This window comes from Zootoca vivipara, chromosome 11, assembly GCF_963506605.1.
Source record: "Zootoca vivipara chromosome 11, rZooViv1.1, whole genome shotgun sequence".
Classification (NCBI taxonomy): domain Eukaryota; kingdom Metazoa; phylum Chordata; class Lepidosauria; order Squamata; family Lacertidae; genus Zootoca; species Zootoca vivipara.
In genome coordinates, this window is record NC_083286.1 from 15140678 (window position 1) to 15155497 (window position 14820).

The window sequence follows — 14820 nt, forward strand, 5'->3', positions numbered from 1 at the left end:
GAGGTAAAAGCAAGAGAAGAGAAAATATATATACAACAGCTTCTCTTACAACATTGAAAACGAAGATTCCAGTGGTATAAAGAATGAAAAGGGTGGCATTGACTGCTATCAGATTTTCCTACAGGGCAGGTGTGTTCAACATTTACCCTAACACTTGTCTCTCTTGAACATCCTTACTAAGGGTCTCTACAATTAATCCCTGGTTCTAAAATCACAATGCAGTCCAAAAATAACAAACAGATCTAAGGGGTAGAGCCCCTACTCTCAACACTTTACCCTGTATAAGGTGTTAAAAGGGCAATTATCCACTGAACAGGTAAAGGTAAGGGGACCCCTGACAAGTAAGTCCAGTCGTGAACGACTCTGGGGTTGGGGCGCTCATCTTGCTTTACAGGCCGAGGGAGCTGGCATTTGTCCGCTTCTGCAGACAGTTTTTCCAGGTCATGTGGCCAGCATGACTAAGCTGCTTCTGGCGAAACCAGAGCAGTGCATGGAAACGCCATTTACCTTCCCGCTGGAGCGGTACCTACCGGTATTTATCTACTTGCACTGCCTGCTTTCCAACTGCTAGGTTGGTAGGAGCTGGGAACGAACAACGGGAGCTCACCCCATCACGGGGATTCGAACTGCCGACCTTTCGATCGGCAGACACAAGCAGCACAGTGGTTTAACCCACAGCACCACCCGTGTCCACAAGTACCTAAAAACTGAAATGAACTTTGGACAAAATATGTGAGGAACAGTAGATACAACCCTCTGTCCTCCCTTTTTCCTGGGTCATTATCCCCTCTCCCCTGCTGTCCCTTCCTACCATAGCATTCCATGACTTTTTTTGTAAAATGGTGCGCATCTGCATATTAAGCATGCTTGTAAGGCTATTGCATACTGAAGAGTTTTTATTAAACAAGATTAAATTTTGGTCTTCATATGCTAGGAAACGTTTTTTAAAAAAAATAACGCAGCTGCAAGGGAGATATGTCACACACTAGAAGCAGCTGTAAGAATATTTACGTTTGGACTGAGTTCAAAGATGTTAGGAAGGTATAAGGGGATGTGTTTGTATCATGGCTTGCCAGGAAACTTTTAAGACCAGATGCAGGAAAATGTTGAAGTACAAAGCCTAGTGTAACTTACAATGCAATGCTGCACAATTACCCAAAAGTAAATTTTAATACATTCAGTGGGGCTTGCTCCCAGGTGTGTGGTTAGAGGACTGCAGTCTTAAAAGTCGACTTGTCTATTAGGAATACAAGGAGCTGCAGCATGAGGAGGCTAGCCTGACCTGCGTTATCTAATTGCCTGTAATAACGAGGTGACTGGAAAATTACTGCTAGGCACAAAACAAAGTTACAAACATTATTATTGCGACTCTTGACCGGAAACCAGAATCTGCCTTTTTCTGCGTCGGATCATTTTTGTCAATCTATTGAAAAATTATCTAGTGTTGGGCAATAACTCAGGCAGAGGTTTCTACTGCTGCTATTGAATAGCGTTAGCATAGCTAGGAATAAAAAGTCTTGTGTAGGAAATGTATATTTTTTGTGCATTCTGCAATTTGTGCATTCTGCAATTTGTGCATTCTGCAATTTGTGCATTCCCCAAAGACATTGGGGATAGAACCTGAGATCGTTGGTATAGTGCTCTAAAGCCCGTCCACCTATAAATATCTGTCAGATACAGATGTTACTAGGCATTTCCTTCTCAAAAGAGATCATGTCAATAATATCAACTCTTTAATGCTAAAAATGTGCAGAAATAAATTTAATTGCAGATTAGAGTTTCTTCCGCAGGTAACAATGACTTTAGACTTGCATTTTTATAGACAGCATGTTTCTGCTTTGATGATACTACTGGGTTATGCTGGTTAGTTTGTCATTTGAACAGAAAACCAAAATCCTAACCTATTGCCTACTTAAGGGGGCCTGTATGAGAGGGGGAAAGTGTGGAACTGGTATCTCCTATAGAACACTGAGTGAATTACAGTGGTACCTCAGTACTCAAATGCCTTGGTTTTCAAACGCCCTGGTTCCCAAACTCTGAAAACCCGGAAGTGTTCTGGTTTTCAAATGTTTTTCAGAAGTTGAACGTCCAATACAGCTGTTGGCTGTTGCTTCCGGGGCGCCTGCACCAATCAGAAGCTGCGCCTTGGTTTTTGAACATTTGGAAGTCTAACGGACTTCTGGAACGGATTAAATTTGGCGCTTTTGTTTTTGCTATTTATTTTGCGTTTTTGAGGCTTTTTCGGTTAATTTGTTTTTGTGGCTGTGTGGAACCTAGTTCAGCTACTGATTGATTGATTGATTGTGTGACTGTGGAAATGCATAAAAGCTCCCCACCCCCCATCCAAACAAAGACTATCATCAGTGCAGGTAAGAAAAAAAATTAATTTTAATCATCTACAACATCTAATACTGTCTTATTTTTTATAGTACAGCACATTGGTTATTGCTTTCATTTTATGGATCAATGGTCTTGTTAGATAGTAAAATTCATGTTAAATTGCTGTTTTAGGGGTTGTTTTTAAAATTCTGGAACTGATTAACCCGTTTTGCATTACTTTCTATGGGACAGTGCGCCTTGGATTTGGAACGCTTTGGTTTTAGAACAGACTTCTGGAATGGATTAAGTTTGAGAATGCAAGGTACCACTGTATAAGAAGAATAAAGGGCAACAGTAGTAGGACAGTGGCTTCAACTAGTCACCCTTTGGTTAGTTTCTAGTTGAAAGGATATTTGAGCCAAATATAATCATTTAAAACAAAATAAAAAAAATTCCATCCAGTAACACCTTAGAGACCAACTAGTTTTGTCACTGGTATGAGCTTTCGTGTGCATGCACATGTAACTATAATCATTTAAAACATCCACAAGAAGTTGCAATTTTCTTCAATGCCAGCTATTACCAGTGAAAACATAAACCACTCTGTTTTTATTTACAAGACCAACACGAAAAGTTGGCACTAGAAAAAAGGAAACAAATAATGAATGTTATCTATGTGTTCATTCTAGATGTTTTCTGCTTCTTTTGCTACTATCAGTGCACATGGACACCTACAGCTGGAGAAAGTTTATTCCCCAGGGAAGCTCATTATCCAAATCAAGTATGTGCACTGAGATGACAACATTCGGAGTCATCTCAGTCCATCTCAGAGAATAGGACAGAAAGAGAAGTCAGAAGCCAGCAACAAAAGTTCCATGTGCACCCAGGAAATAAAGTGAGTTTTGTTTTATTTTTTGAAATGGCAAGCGGATGGAAGCATCAGGGAGGATGGACCTTGAGAATAATCCCTTTATTGTCATGTCACTCTCAAGGCCAATGTTCATGGAATCTCAGACATTCATCTCCATCCCTTCCTCTGCAGGAAGAGACCACATTTTTGTTCCCCTTTGCCTGAGAAAGCCACTGTCCACTTTTAATCTTGCACACAAGGATCTTCCTGGCTGACTGACAGCTGAAGAAATAATCAGTGGCTCTTCTAATCCTGGCACCAGAGATGCTAGACAGGAACTTACAACTGCCAACTGGAGCTGTCGTTCGAAGAGTTATGCATCCATCAGCATTGGCACTTACACGGAAAAGAAATTCAGAGAGGGTGAATTAAAATACAGCCTTTTCGATTACTATCAAATCTTCTTGTTGAAGTGAAGGCAAACAGACGAACAAGTCCCTAAGACACCTGCACAGGAAAGTCTACTATGGACTGAAGTTTGGATTAATGTAGCAGTAACAAATTGGTGTTGCTCCATCAGGCACCATGCTTTTTGGGCTCCATAAAGAAATGATCCTACAGCTATATGAAAGCACACTGATAACTCCAACACAATAATGTTAGACCTGTTTTTCTGTCTCCTTTTCTGTTTTCACTTAAGAATCTCAATAATAATAATGATAATAATGATAATAATAATAATAATTTATTTATACCCCGCCCATCTGTCTGGGTTTCCCCAGCCACTCTGGGCGGCTTCCAACAGAAAAATAAAATACAATAATCTATTAAACATTAAAAGCCTCCCTAAACAGGGCTGCCTTCAGGTGTCTTCTAAAAATCTGGTAGTTGTTTTTCTCTTTGACATCTGATAGGAGGGCGTTCCACAGGGCGGGCACCACTACTGAGAAGGCCCTCTGCCTGGTTCCTTGTAACTTGGCTTCTCGCAGGGAGGGAACCGCCAGAAGACCCTCAGCGCTGGAACTCAGTGTCCGGGCAGAACGATGGGGGTGGAGACGCTCCTTCAGGTATACTGGACCAAGGCCATTTAGGGCTTTAAAGGTCAGCACCAACACTGACTATGTGCTGAGAACTTTTTTTAAAAAAAAATGTTGTAGTTAAATACACACTAAGGCTACAATCCTATATAGACTTAACTGGTAGCAAGCCTCTTTAGAACTGAACATTTATATGATCACTAGCTTTAAAAAAAAAAGTATACCAAACTAAATGAATTCTAGAATAACTTTCAAAGATGGGAAGCACTGACGATTAAGTGCTCTATGATACTTCCTTTGCTACCTGAGGACAAACAACTGCTGTCATCCAGTATATAATCCAAACAATACATTTTATCTGAATTCTATTAGGTATTAGCAGTTGTAATTGAATCCCTAATTAACACATTCTTTTCAGCTCTGCAAAGTTAATATTCTTTTCAGATATTAGTGCCTGTACTGCAATGATACACTACATTAGCCCTTAAACCAAAGAAGATATTGGACATGAAAAATAGAAAATTTTCACAACAAAACACTTCTGTCTCCAAAGCTCCATCAGTGTTCACACAGGAGCTTCATTTTCTCTTACATGTTAGAGGCAACTCCAAACATGCAAATCACATTACTTTGTGTGCAATGGTGCTCTCAGACATGGAAAAGGCTGCCTGAAAAGGTTATTTGTGTGAAAGATATATAATATTCTGCCAAGACAGAGGTCAACCTGCTTACCAGATGTTAATGTGCAACCACTGAAAGCCCACTTCTTATTATCTGGCCATTACTGGAATCATTTGAAAAATAAATATTTGGAACTGCCAGCTGCCCTTGTAAGGCAATAAAGTGAGAAGGGGGAAGAATGTCATTTACAAGAAACAATTGGAAAGCAATGATGGAGGCTGAGGGCATTTAGCAGAACCACACAAATATCAGTACTGTGACTACTATCTATTTGATTTCTAACTGCCCTTTATCCTACAGTCCCAAGGCAGGTTCAACAATTTGAAATTTTAAAAACAGTTTAAAACAAATTATAATCATAGTAATAGGGTGGGTCCTGAAGAAGTATCTCAGGTATTGAATGCCAGGGCAAAATGGTACGTGTTTAACATACAATGGAAACTTTACAATGAAGGTGCCAGGCATACCTATGTGGAAAGGGAATTCCACTATCTAGTAGCTGCCACAGAAAATGCACTCTCCCAGGCCACACAAACACTGAACTTATTAGAACAGCGGAGCTACTAAGATGGTTCCCTCAAGATGGGACGCAGGTGGCGCTGTGGTCTAAACCACTGAGCCTCTCAGGCTTGCTGATCAGAAGGTTGGCAGTTCGAATTCCTGCAACGGGGTGAGCTCCCGTTGCTCTGTCCCAGCTCCTGCCAACCTAGCAGTTCGAATGCATGCCAGTGCAAGTAGATAAGATAGGTACCACTGCGACAGGAAGGAAAAAAGTGTTTCCATGCACTCTGGTTTCTGTCACAGTGTCCCGTTGCGCCAGAGGTGGTTCAGTCATGCTGGCCATATGACCCAGAAAGCTGTCTGTGGACCAACGCCGGCTCCCTCAGCCTGCTCCCTCAGCCTGAAAGCGAGATGAGCACCGCACCCCATAGTCACCTTTGACCGAACCTAACCATCCAGGGGTCCTTTACCTTTTTTACCTCCCTCTGCTGATCTGTACCCTAAGAGTATATATTGGGAAGACGGTGTTTCCCCACCCTCCATATAAATGTTGTTTAAGGACTTTGAACACTAATGTATTGAATTGGGCTTGGAAACAAACTGCTAACTGCTAACTGACTAAGAGCCTCTGTTAGTGTCAGCAGTCAATGCTACAGATAGACAGTCAGCAACTTCTCACTTGCACAGTGCCAAATGAAGATAGCCCCTGACTCTACCCTTGCCTCCCATCAGCTACTGTGTGCTTTCCCTTCAATTGCCCCACAGCGGATGTCAAGATACTCATCAGCAAATCAGTAAACCAGCCTCACAACATTTCTTTAAAGAAGCATTTGAGGCAATGGTCATTTGGACTCCTGTTCTCAGAGATCAGATGCAAACGGGAAACACTAATACACTTCTCCAAGAGTTGCAGGTATAGAACTGAAATCTTGATTACTTAAGCAAATTCTAATGTGATAGTAGCAAAAATCAGTTTACTTACGGATACACATTTCTCTGCTTTCATAAAATCCAGGGCAACACTGAGATTTCCGCCTGTACATAGTTTTTTCTCCATGCCTATAGGCAGTACGGTAACTGATTCTATTAAAACACATGAAAGCAAAATTTGTTAACAAGTACTTGAATACAACCAACTATGGATAATTAGGGATATTGCTGACCTATAAATCAACCCTCATTTTCCTTTGTTAATTAAGTATTCCTCCCACTACTTCTATATTGGACTGTTCAACTATTTCACAAAATATTTTAAGACTTTCAGATATAAACATAAACAAGCTGAATAATTATTAGAACTCAAGCCAGCAATGCATCCTTCATATGTGGGAAACTGGATTGATCAGAAATAGCCAATCTATCCCAGAGGTAGTCAATACCCTCCAGATGTTGTTGGACTCAATCTCTCACAAGCCTCCATCATCGTGGCCAATGGTTTAGGGCAGGCATCCCCAAACTGCGGCCCTCCAGATGTTTTGGCCTACAACTCCCATGATCCCTAGCTAACAGGACCAGTGGTCAGGGATGACGGGAATTGTAGTCCAAAAACATCTGGAGGGCCGAAGTTTGAGGATGCCTGGTTTAGGGTGATGAGAGCTGCAATCCAACATCATCTGGAGAGCACCATATTCACTACCCTTTAGGGGGATAGATTTGAGTGTCAAGATCCAGCAGAGCAGAATTTGTGCACTTATACCCACTGATTTCATTAAGCTGCACTCAAAGAGGAATTTACTGTATATATTTCAGAATTTAGCAACTGCTCTACATTCAAGGAATACCTGAGTGGTGTAGAGAAAGAAATAAAAACTATTAATCCTATCATTATTAAGAACAGATATAAAATACAGTAATTTGGGGAGGCTTGGCAGAAAATGAGGTGAGAATTCCAGGGAACTGGGGCCACCATGAGAAAAACCCATGCCAGAATCACAGCATATATTACTGCAGTGGCTCATGGCACCATCACTACAAGCATAAAATCTGGAGTGGCCTCATTTCTCCACTGTTCAAGAAGCATTAAAAAATGACCACCCTCTGGTTATATCCTGTATAACAAGATCCATCAAAATATATGGCAGGCATGCTACAGAACTTCTTGATCGATTTCTATTTTCAGATAGTAAAAATTGAATAAGCCACTGCATCAACATTACAAGTCTCTCTGTAATTCTCTAAAGAAAGTGAACATATTTTCACACTAGTGCCTCACACAATCTTCCACAGCCCAATAATCCTTTGTAAAATACAGTGAGCACTTGAGAGGATTATCTACCTCATAGTCTTACTGTAGATAACTTATACTGTACCCAGAAGCACACACATGCCGGAATGCAAACTATGGTTGCACGCATATGATCTCATTTGTGCTTGATATAAATTTTTCTAGACTTTTTTTAACATGAAACAATCATTAATCACCTACGGATTATTCTAGCAAAGCAATATAAGAACACAGTTTATTGTTTATAAGCAAATCACCTGTGCCGTGTGCATTTAAACCAGTTCAGAATGTCTGTGCAGCTGGTGTAGTAAATTTGATCAAAAGGGTGTGGATAGGATTCTTGGACTGTAACAGAATAGCTGCACAGAAACAAAACAAAAACATTAAGTATGTACTCTACTAGAAAGATTGTTAAGTGAAATAAAGTATAATTATAAGGGAAACAAATATATAGGTTCACCAACATTTCAGAGATATTATCTGTGCGAGTGAACACTCACCATGTTTCAGACAAAACTAATCAATTAGTCTTTAAGTTGTTCTACATCAAATACTATCTGCTTACTATAGTTACATCTTTGATTGCAGAAAAGTATTGTAAACTATGAGGATGAGCAGCAAACTTTTTTCTTTGGTGCAGACCTGAGTGCGAATATTCATCTAATGTTTTGTCGCAGCCCAGAAAGTGCCTGTTTTCAGCCAGCATCTACTAAAGGAGTTTTCCACTTTTTAAGGCAATGTTTTCTTCCACCTTCTACCATTTGTATTCAGAAGTGTCCCAACAGATAAAGGAGGTCAACAAAGCAAATGTTAGAAATGGATTGTGAACCAGAATGCTTTTCTGCAATCTCACCACTTAGATTTGAATATGTAAGAACTGAAATCCAGCTTCCTTGATTCCAAATCTATAGCAGTTTCAGTATGTGAAGCTCATATGAATAAACTTGTTTTTTTTTAAAAAAATACGAATAAATACCCCTCAAAAATATATTTGAAAAGTCAAAATACAGTAACTATAAAAGTTCCTTGGACAGTACCTACATGAATTACACAGGCCAGCTGTTTCTGTTTATCGTTGCCAAAGAAAAAAGTGTAATTTCACTAAGGTGTCTCATGCTCCTATGCTAACTTACTATAAAATAAGTCCCAGTGAGTTTCATAGGACTGTACACACCGGTGTGCTACATAAGCCTGGTGTTCTGCTCATTCGTAATTCACTTAGAGGCTAGTATCTCATTCTTTTCCCCTACGTTAGCAATTTAGTTGGAATTATCCTATAAGATTGCCAAAGATTCAAACAGCAACAACTAATTTGTTGACTACCATCTATTCCAGTGCAACTGCTAGTGGTATGGTAACTTTCCAGATGGTGGTTTATATGTTCTTCCCTCTTGCCACACCCCTGAATATTGGAAGAAGAATGAAAGAATACTATATTTAGAAATAATCACCAGTCAAACCTTTAAAAAAAAGATGGTCTCTACTAGTTTTAGGGGCTAGATTCGGACTTTGTTAAGCTTAGAGAAGACCTTTTGAAATCTATGAGGCTTATGTTTAGGCAAACTTAAATCCCATTGATTTCAGTAGGTCTACTCTAAGCACAACTAACGCTGGATCCAACAACATGCAATCAATGCTTCAGATGTTTACATGCAAAGACACAAGAAATTAAAGGCTCCAAAATGAGTAAAAACAGCTTCTGAATTTACTTTTGCAAGCTTGGTATGGTGCTAAATGTTCACCCACTCCTTCAACTCTTTGTATGCATGAGAACTCCAGTGGATATGCTGTGCTCCTCCTGTATATGTAATTCCTTCATTCATTTAAGCAAAGGAGACAGAGCTCTCTGCGCACACATCCCTTTGTATGCTCAGAGCTGCCAGTGGAGGACACACTGCACTGAAATTATAGCTGTATTTTCCTCCCATATGAAAATAATTAAACCAACAAGTTTTAAGGTAGATTTTAAAAGCTTCATAATTACACCTGGATGGCTTCCAATAGGGCTAATTTGAATATGCACATTCTCCCACAGAGTTAATTGGATTAAAGGTATCCATTTATAGTGTGTCTGGTATTTATAGAGTGGTACCTCGGGTTACAAACTTAATTCGTTCCGGAGGTCCGTTCTTAACCCGAAATCGTTCTTAGTCTAAAAGGCTTGCTTTCGCTAATGCGGCCTCCTGCTGCTGTCGCCACACCGCCACCGTGCGATTTCCGTTCTCATCCTGGGGCAAAGTTATCAACCCGAGGTACTACTTCTAGGTAGTAACCCAAAGTGTTTGTTAACTCGAAGCGTTTGTAACCCGAGGTACCACTGTAATGGTTTCTATTTCCTATTCCAGGCATGGATATATTTTAAAGTAGAATATATGCGTGTGTGTATGGCTCAGTGATGCCTTTTTTCTACATAGCTGCTTTGGGATATACAGCACACAGATCTGTTTTCATACATACAGTATGCACTTTAAATAAACATAAACATGGACATAAACTACTAGCAAAATAGCTCTTAAATGTTACCTCTCCCAGTGGCTACAGACATTTGGATCCTCAAGATTTAGGGATGAAGTTGTGGTTACCCAGTGGTACAAAAGTATGAGAGGGAAGTGAACAAACCAGTCCAAATAAAGAACCATCTTTTTCACAGAATAGCCCTGTGTGAAAAGAGAAAACAATTGCTAATATTACTGTTAGGTACTTGTTACAACCAAGTCCAACCTTGCATTGATGGAGGATGAAGCAACCTGTTTCAAATGGGACTATAGGAGTGGATATATGAAAATAAGAATTGGTGTCTGAATGGTGGGAGGCACAATAAACTTGGCACAGGTGTATCATTGTATAAGTGGGGGGGAACTCATACTGCCAGTGACATGAAGGAGTTGAGAATTGCATTTTAATATCTTCTTCAGCAAGGTAGGGGATGTTCTACGATGCAGTTCTCGGATGCAACAAACTAGACCACACGGGTCACTTTTGTTTATTTAATATGCAGTGCAGTCATAGCATGCCTACTCAAAAGTAGGTCCCACTGAGTTAAGTGGTGCTAGTGAGTATACTAATTATTAGTATACTCACTAGCTAGTGAGTATACTAATTATTATTAATAATTAATAATTAATTTAATTTAATTTGTATACTGTCCTATACCCACAGGTCTCAGGGCAGTTCACAACATAAAATCATACTATAAAAACACAAAATACATAACAAAAACAAAAACAAAAACAACCCAATTTCCCCCCCTTCCACAACACATTTTAAAAGGGCATTGGATGTCAATCAGCCAAAGGCCTGGTTAAAGAGGAACGTTTTCGCCTGGCACCTAAAGGGGTATAATGAAGACGCCAGCAGATTCTCCCTGGGGAGAGCATTCCACAAATGGAGAACCACTGCAGAAAAGATACATTGCTACCCTCTGGACTTCTTGTGGAGAAGGCACACAAAGAAGGGCCTCAGAAGATGTTCTCAGGGTCCAGGTAGGTTCATATGGAGACAGGTGGTCCTTGAGGTATTGCGGTCCTGAGCTGTTTAAGTACATACCCTCCAACATTTATCTGAAGAAAAATTTACTATTTATATCTGGCCCATCTGACTGGGTTGCCCCAGCCACTCTGGGAGGCTTCCAATATATATAAAAACATAATAAAACATTAAAAAACGTCCCTATACAGAGCTGCCTTTAGATGGCTCAAGGGTCCATATCCTGCAACATTTCTCCAATGAAATTAGGGACATCCTAAGGAAAAGCGGGGCATTCTGGGATCAAATCAGAAACCAGGACAGCTTCTCTGAATTCAGGGACGTCCCTGGAAAATAGGGACACTTGGAGGGTCTGTAAGTACAGGACTGCAGCCTCAATCAACTTTCCACTGACTATTTATAAATGGGCTTCCTTCACTGCTCTAATTCTGCTTCTAGGGACATAATCAACAGAACTCATAGATGATTAACACAGCTCTTGGCAGAGTAGGGGAAGAGGTACTAAAAGAATGACAGTGAATGGCCTTTAAGATGCATTTGTTTCCAACAGGCCATAGACCACTGGCAAATATTTGCTTGTGCATGAGATGTGACTCTGCTCTTAGAAGTTTACTGGTATATGTTTATTGCACAAGACACCAGTGTAGCCACAGCAAGCAAGACTGCTGCCTAGGAACATAGAAAGCCACCTTATAACAAGCCACACCACTGGTCCATCTAGCTCAGTATTGTCACACTGAATAACAGCAGCTCTCTAGGATTTTAGACACACAACATTCCTATCTAGAGATGCCAGGTACTGAATCGGGTATCTTCTGCATTCAAAGCAAACATTCTGCCATTGAGCTACAAATACCCTGTGAGCAGCAATATCCATTCTAGATTTGCTTCCGTTATCAGAGCACAGTTGAGGAAAAACCAGCATAAGACTGGGCTGAGCTAAGTTGCATTCATGGGTTTCTGCACTTCTCAGCTACACAAGCCCTTTGTTCTATGCATGTCAAGATTTGAAAGCTCCTTAAGAAGCATTAACACTGTGGTAGTCAATGAGCTATATTAACCAAGAATGAAAAGTTGTGCACTTGCAGTTTAATTTCCAACGAAGCAGTGATTTCCCTTATTAAAGCAGATTGTGCAGGTAAATTGTATTTCCTTTTCTTAAAATGTCAATAAATTTCCTACTGAATGCCTCTAACAAAAAAGATTAATGTAAAAAAGAAGACTCAATTATTTGCATGAACCCCCTAGTGTACAACTTGATTGCATCCTAGTTCTTTTGCTTAATTATTAAGGAAAATCAAAACAGAAAATCAGTACAACTGATTAGCATTGCTAAAGTGTTTATATTAGCAAAAAAATGTAGAAAATTTAACTCTATCTACAGTATGCAGAAATACATTTCTAAATGATACATTAATATAAAGGTCTCAAGGATTCCTCATAACTACATGAACACTGACAACACAAACTATAATGGGGTTGAAAGTTTCATATATCAGTTATGTTGTTTATAAAGAACATTTTTAAAAAGATACCCAGTGAGTGAGTGTCACAGTAGAGATGACATGTTAAGGTAAATGCTGATACTTCTTGGGAGCTCTGTCTGAGCTCCTGCCAACCTAGCAGTTAGAAAGCATACCAGCACAAATAGATAAATAGGTATTGCTGCAGTGGGAAGGGAAATGGCATTACTGTGTGCTCTACCTTCCATCAGTGTTCCATTGCACCAGAAGTGGTTTAGTCATGCGGGCCACATGACCTGGAAAAGTCTGCGGACAAACGCCAGCTCCCTCAGCCTGAAAGCGGAGACGAGCATCGCACCTCATAGTCGAATCCGACTGGACTTAACCATCCAGGGGTCCTTCACTTTTACCTTATAAAAGGTATTGGGTAGAATCCAATGTTAGTCCTACTCAGAGTAGACCTATTGAAAATTAATAGATGTGTCACTTGGGTCCATTAATTTCAATGAGTCTACTATGAGTAAAACTTAGAGACAAACTACTGACAGACTGGCTATCCCACTATAACACTATAACTGGTAGAAAGATAGCAGTTTGAGATTATGAGAAATAGTTGCAGTAGTCAAAAAATTTTTTTAAATAAAATCTGGCAGTAGTAGATAGTTGCATGAAAGAGGACAGAATCTGAAATGAGATGGCACACTCTTGCATAATAATCAACAAAAAGGTAATGGTTAGGGGATGGTTTTCATTCAAGGATACTAGCTTGGCAAACGCTTGCTAATCCCTTTCACTGAGAGATTTCCTAGTTCTCTTGGAGTTGAATAAAACCTAGTGCAGATCTAACATGTCCAGTCCCATAAGCAGGATTGAGATATTGTGAGTGAACTGTGGGCTTTCACACTCTTTCCCTCCCTCTTAAATGTGAGTTTGCATTTTTTGAAATTCGGTTTTTTTGAAAAAAAACATTGCATTTGCACCATTGTTAACATTAACCATGGTTAGCTTCAAACAAAAGTGCAATCAAGAACTTGAAGTGGATTTGTAAACACTAGTTAAAGTCCACCATTGTCCTAACTGTGGACAGGAACCCATGGGATTTGGCAGACACCTGAGGGCGTCTTAGTCTGGCATGTGGCAGCTATCTGGATCCACCCAATGTCAGAAAAGCAATGGAATTACTGGTTTAGATTTTCCATTAGTATCCCTGGAAAATAAACCATACAGTTAAAGAAACACCACATATTTTCATTGGGAAAGGAAATTATAGGACAGTAAAAACTTTTTTGGGCTGACCACTCCAGATTTCATTCAAAATAAGAATCCCCCTCCCCAAAAAAATTAATTAGCAATGACAATTTATTCACATACCAATCTACCTTTGTGATCACATATATACCTTTTTAAGCGTAATTTTAATATTTTCTTTGCTAATCATATATTGAAATGGTGCTCTGTTCTCAAAAGCACTTTGGAGAAGCTGAAATCCCAGTAGTGTGCTAAAGGACTTTATAAATGGGAGTGTGTTTCCATGATCCACAGAGCCCAGCTATCATCTAAACAGCTGCACATCATATGACAGCTGCAAGAATAGCAGGTTTAAAGTTTTCATCCTCTTAGAATGGTGATTATTCTACTCACAGAGCAGCCCACAAAATGAACAGCACTAAACTGGTTTGGGGGAAAACAACAATGGGTTTAGGGTGGGCTATTACAGACCCACTAGAACAGAGGTAGTCAACCGGCACCCTCCAGATGTTGTTGTACTACAACATCTGTCATCCCTGGCTTTTGGCTAGGCTGGCGATGGCTGATGCAAGTTGTAGTCCCACAATATATGGAAGGCACCTCACAGCTAGAACTGTGTGAAATGGCATAAGATTTTCTTCGTACAGCTTTCTTTTTGTGCAATAAGTATAGTGGAACAGTAAACAGCTTTCACATCAGAATATTTGGCTGCTTGCTATGCAATAACCACCGGTACTAAATACAAGAAAGGGAAAGCAACAATATGTGGACTAGCCCTGCTCCCTTTCTGCCACACACAAGCTGGCATCATGTTCCCTGTTTAATAATAATAATAATTAATAATAATAGCCCACCCATCTGACTGGGTTGCCCTAGGCACTCTGGGTGACTTAACAACAAAATATAAAAACACAGTGAGACATCAAACATAAAAAAAACTTCCTGATACAGGGCTGCCTTCAGATGTCTTCTAAAAGTTATGTAGTTATTTATCTCCTTGACATCGGAAAG

General features: G+C 39.8%; 1 protein-coding gene across 1 annotated transcript in view; it reads right to left on the reverse strand.

Annotated features, from left to right (window-relative positions):
• Window positions 1–14820, reverse strand: part of MEGF10 (multiple EGF like domains 10) — a 112999-nt gene that overhangs the window by 74350 nt on the left and 23829 nt on the right. Inside the window, exons 2-4 of the mRNA XM_035099947.2 lie at window positions 10136–10269; window positions 7870–7971; window positions 6371–6471 (exon numbers count right to left, since the gene is read on the reverse strand). Of these exons, the coding sequence (XP_034955838.2) occupies window positions 6371–6471; window positions 7870–7971; window positions 10136–10251 (319 nt within the window). The 5' untranslated portion in view covers window positions 10252–10269. The remainder of the gene's footprint in view (window positions 1–6370; window positions 6472–7869; window positions 7972–10135; window positions 10270–14820) is intronic.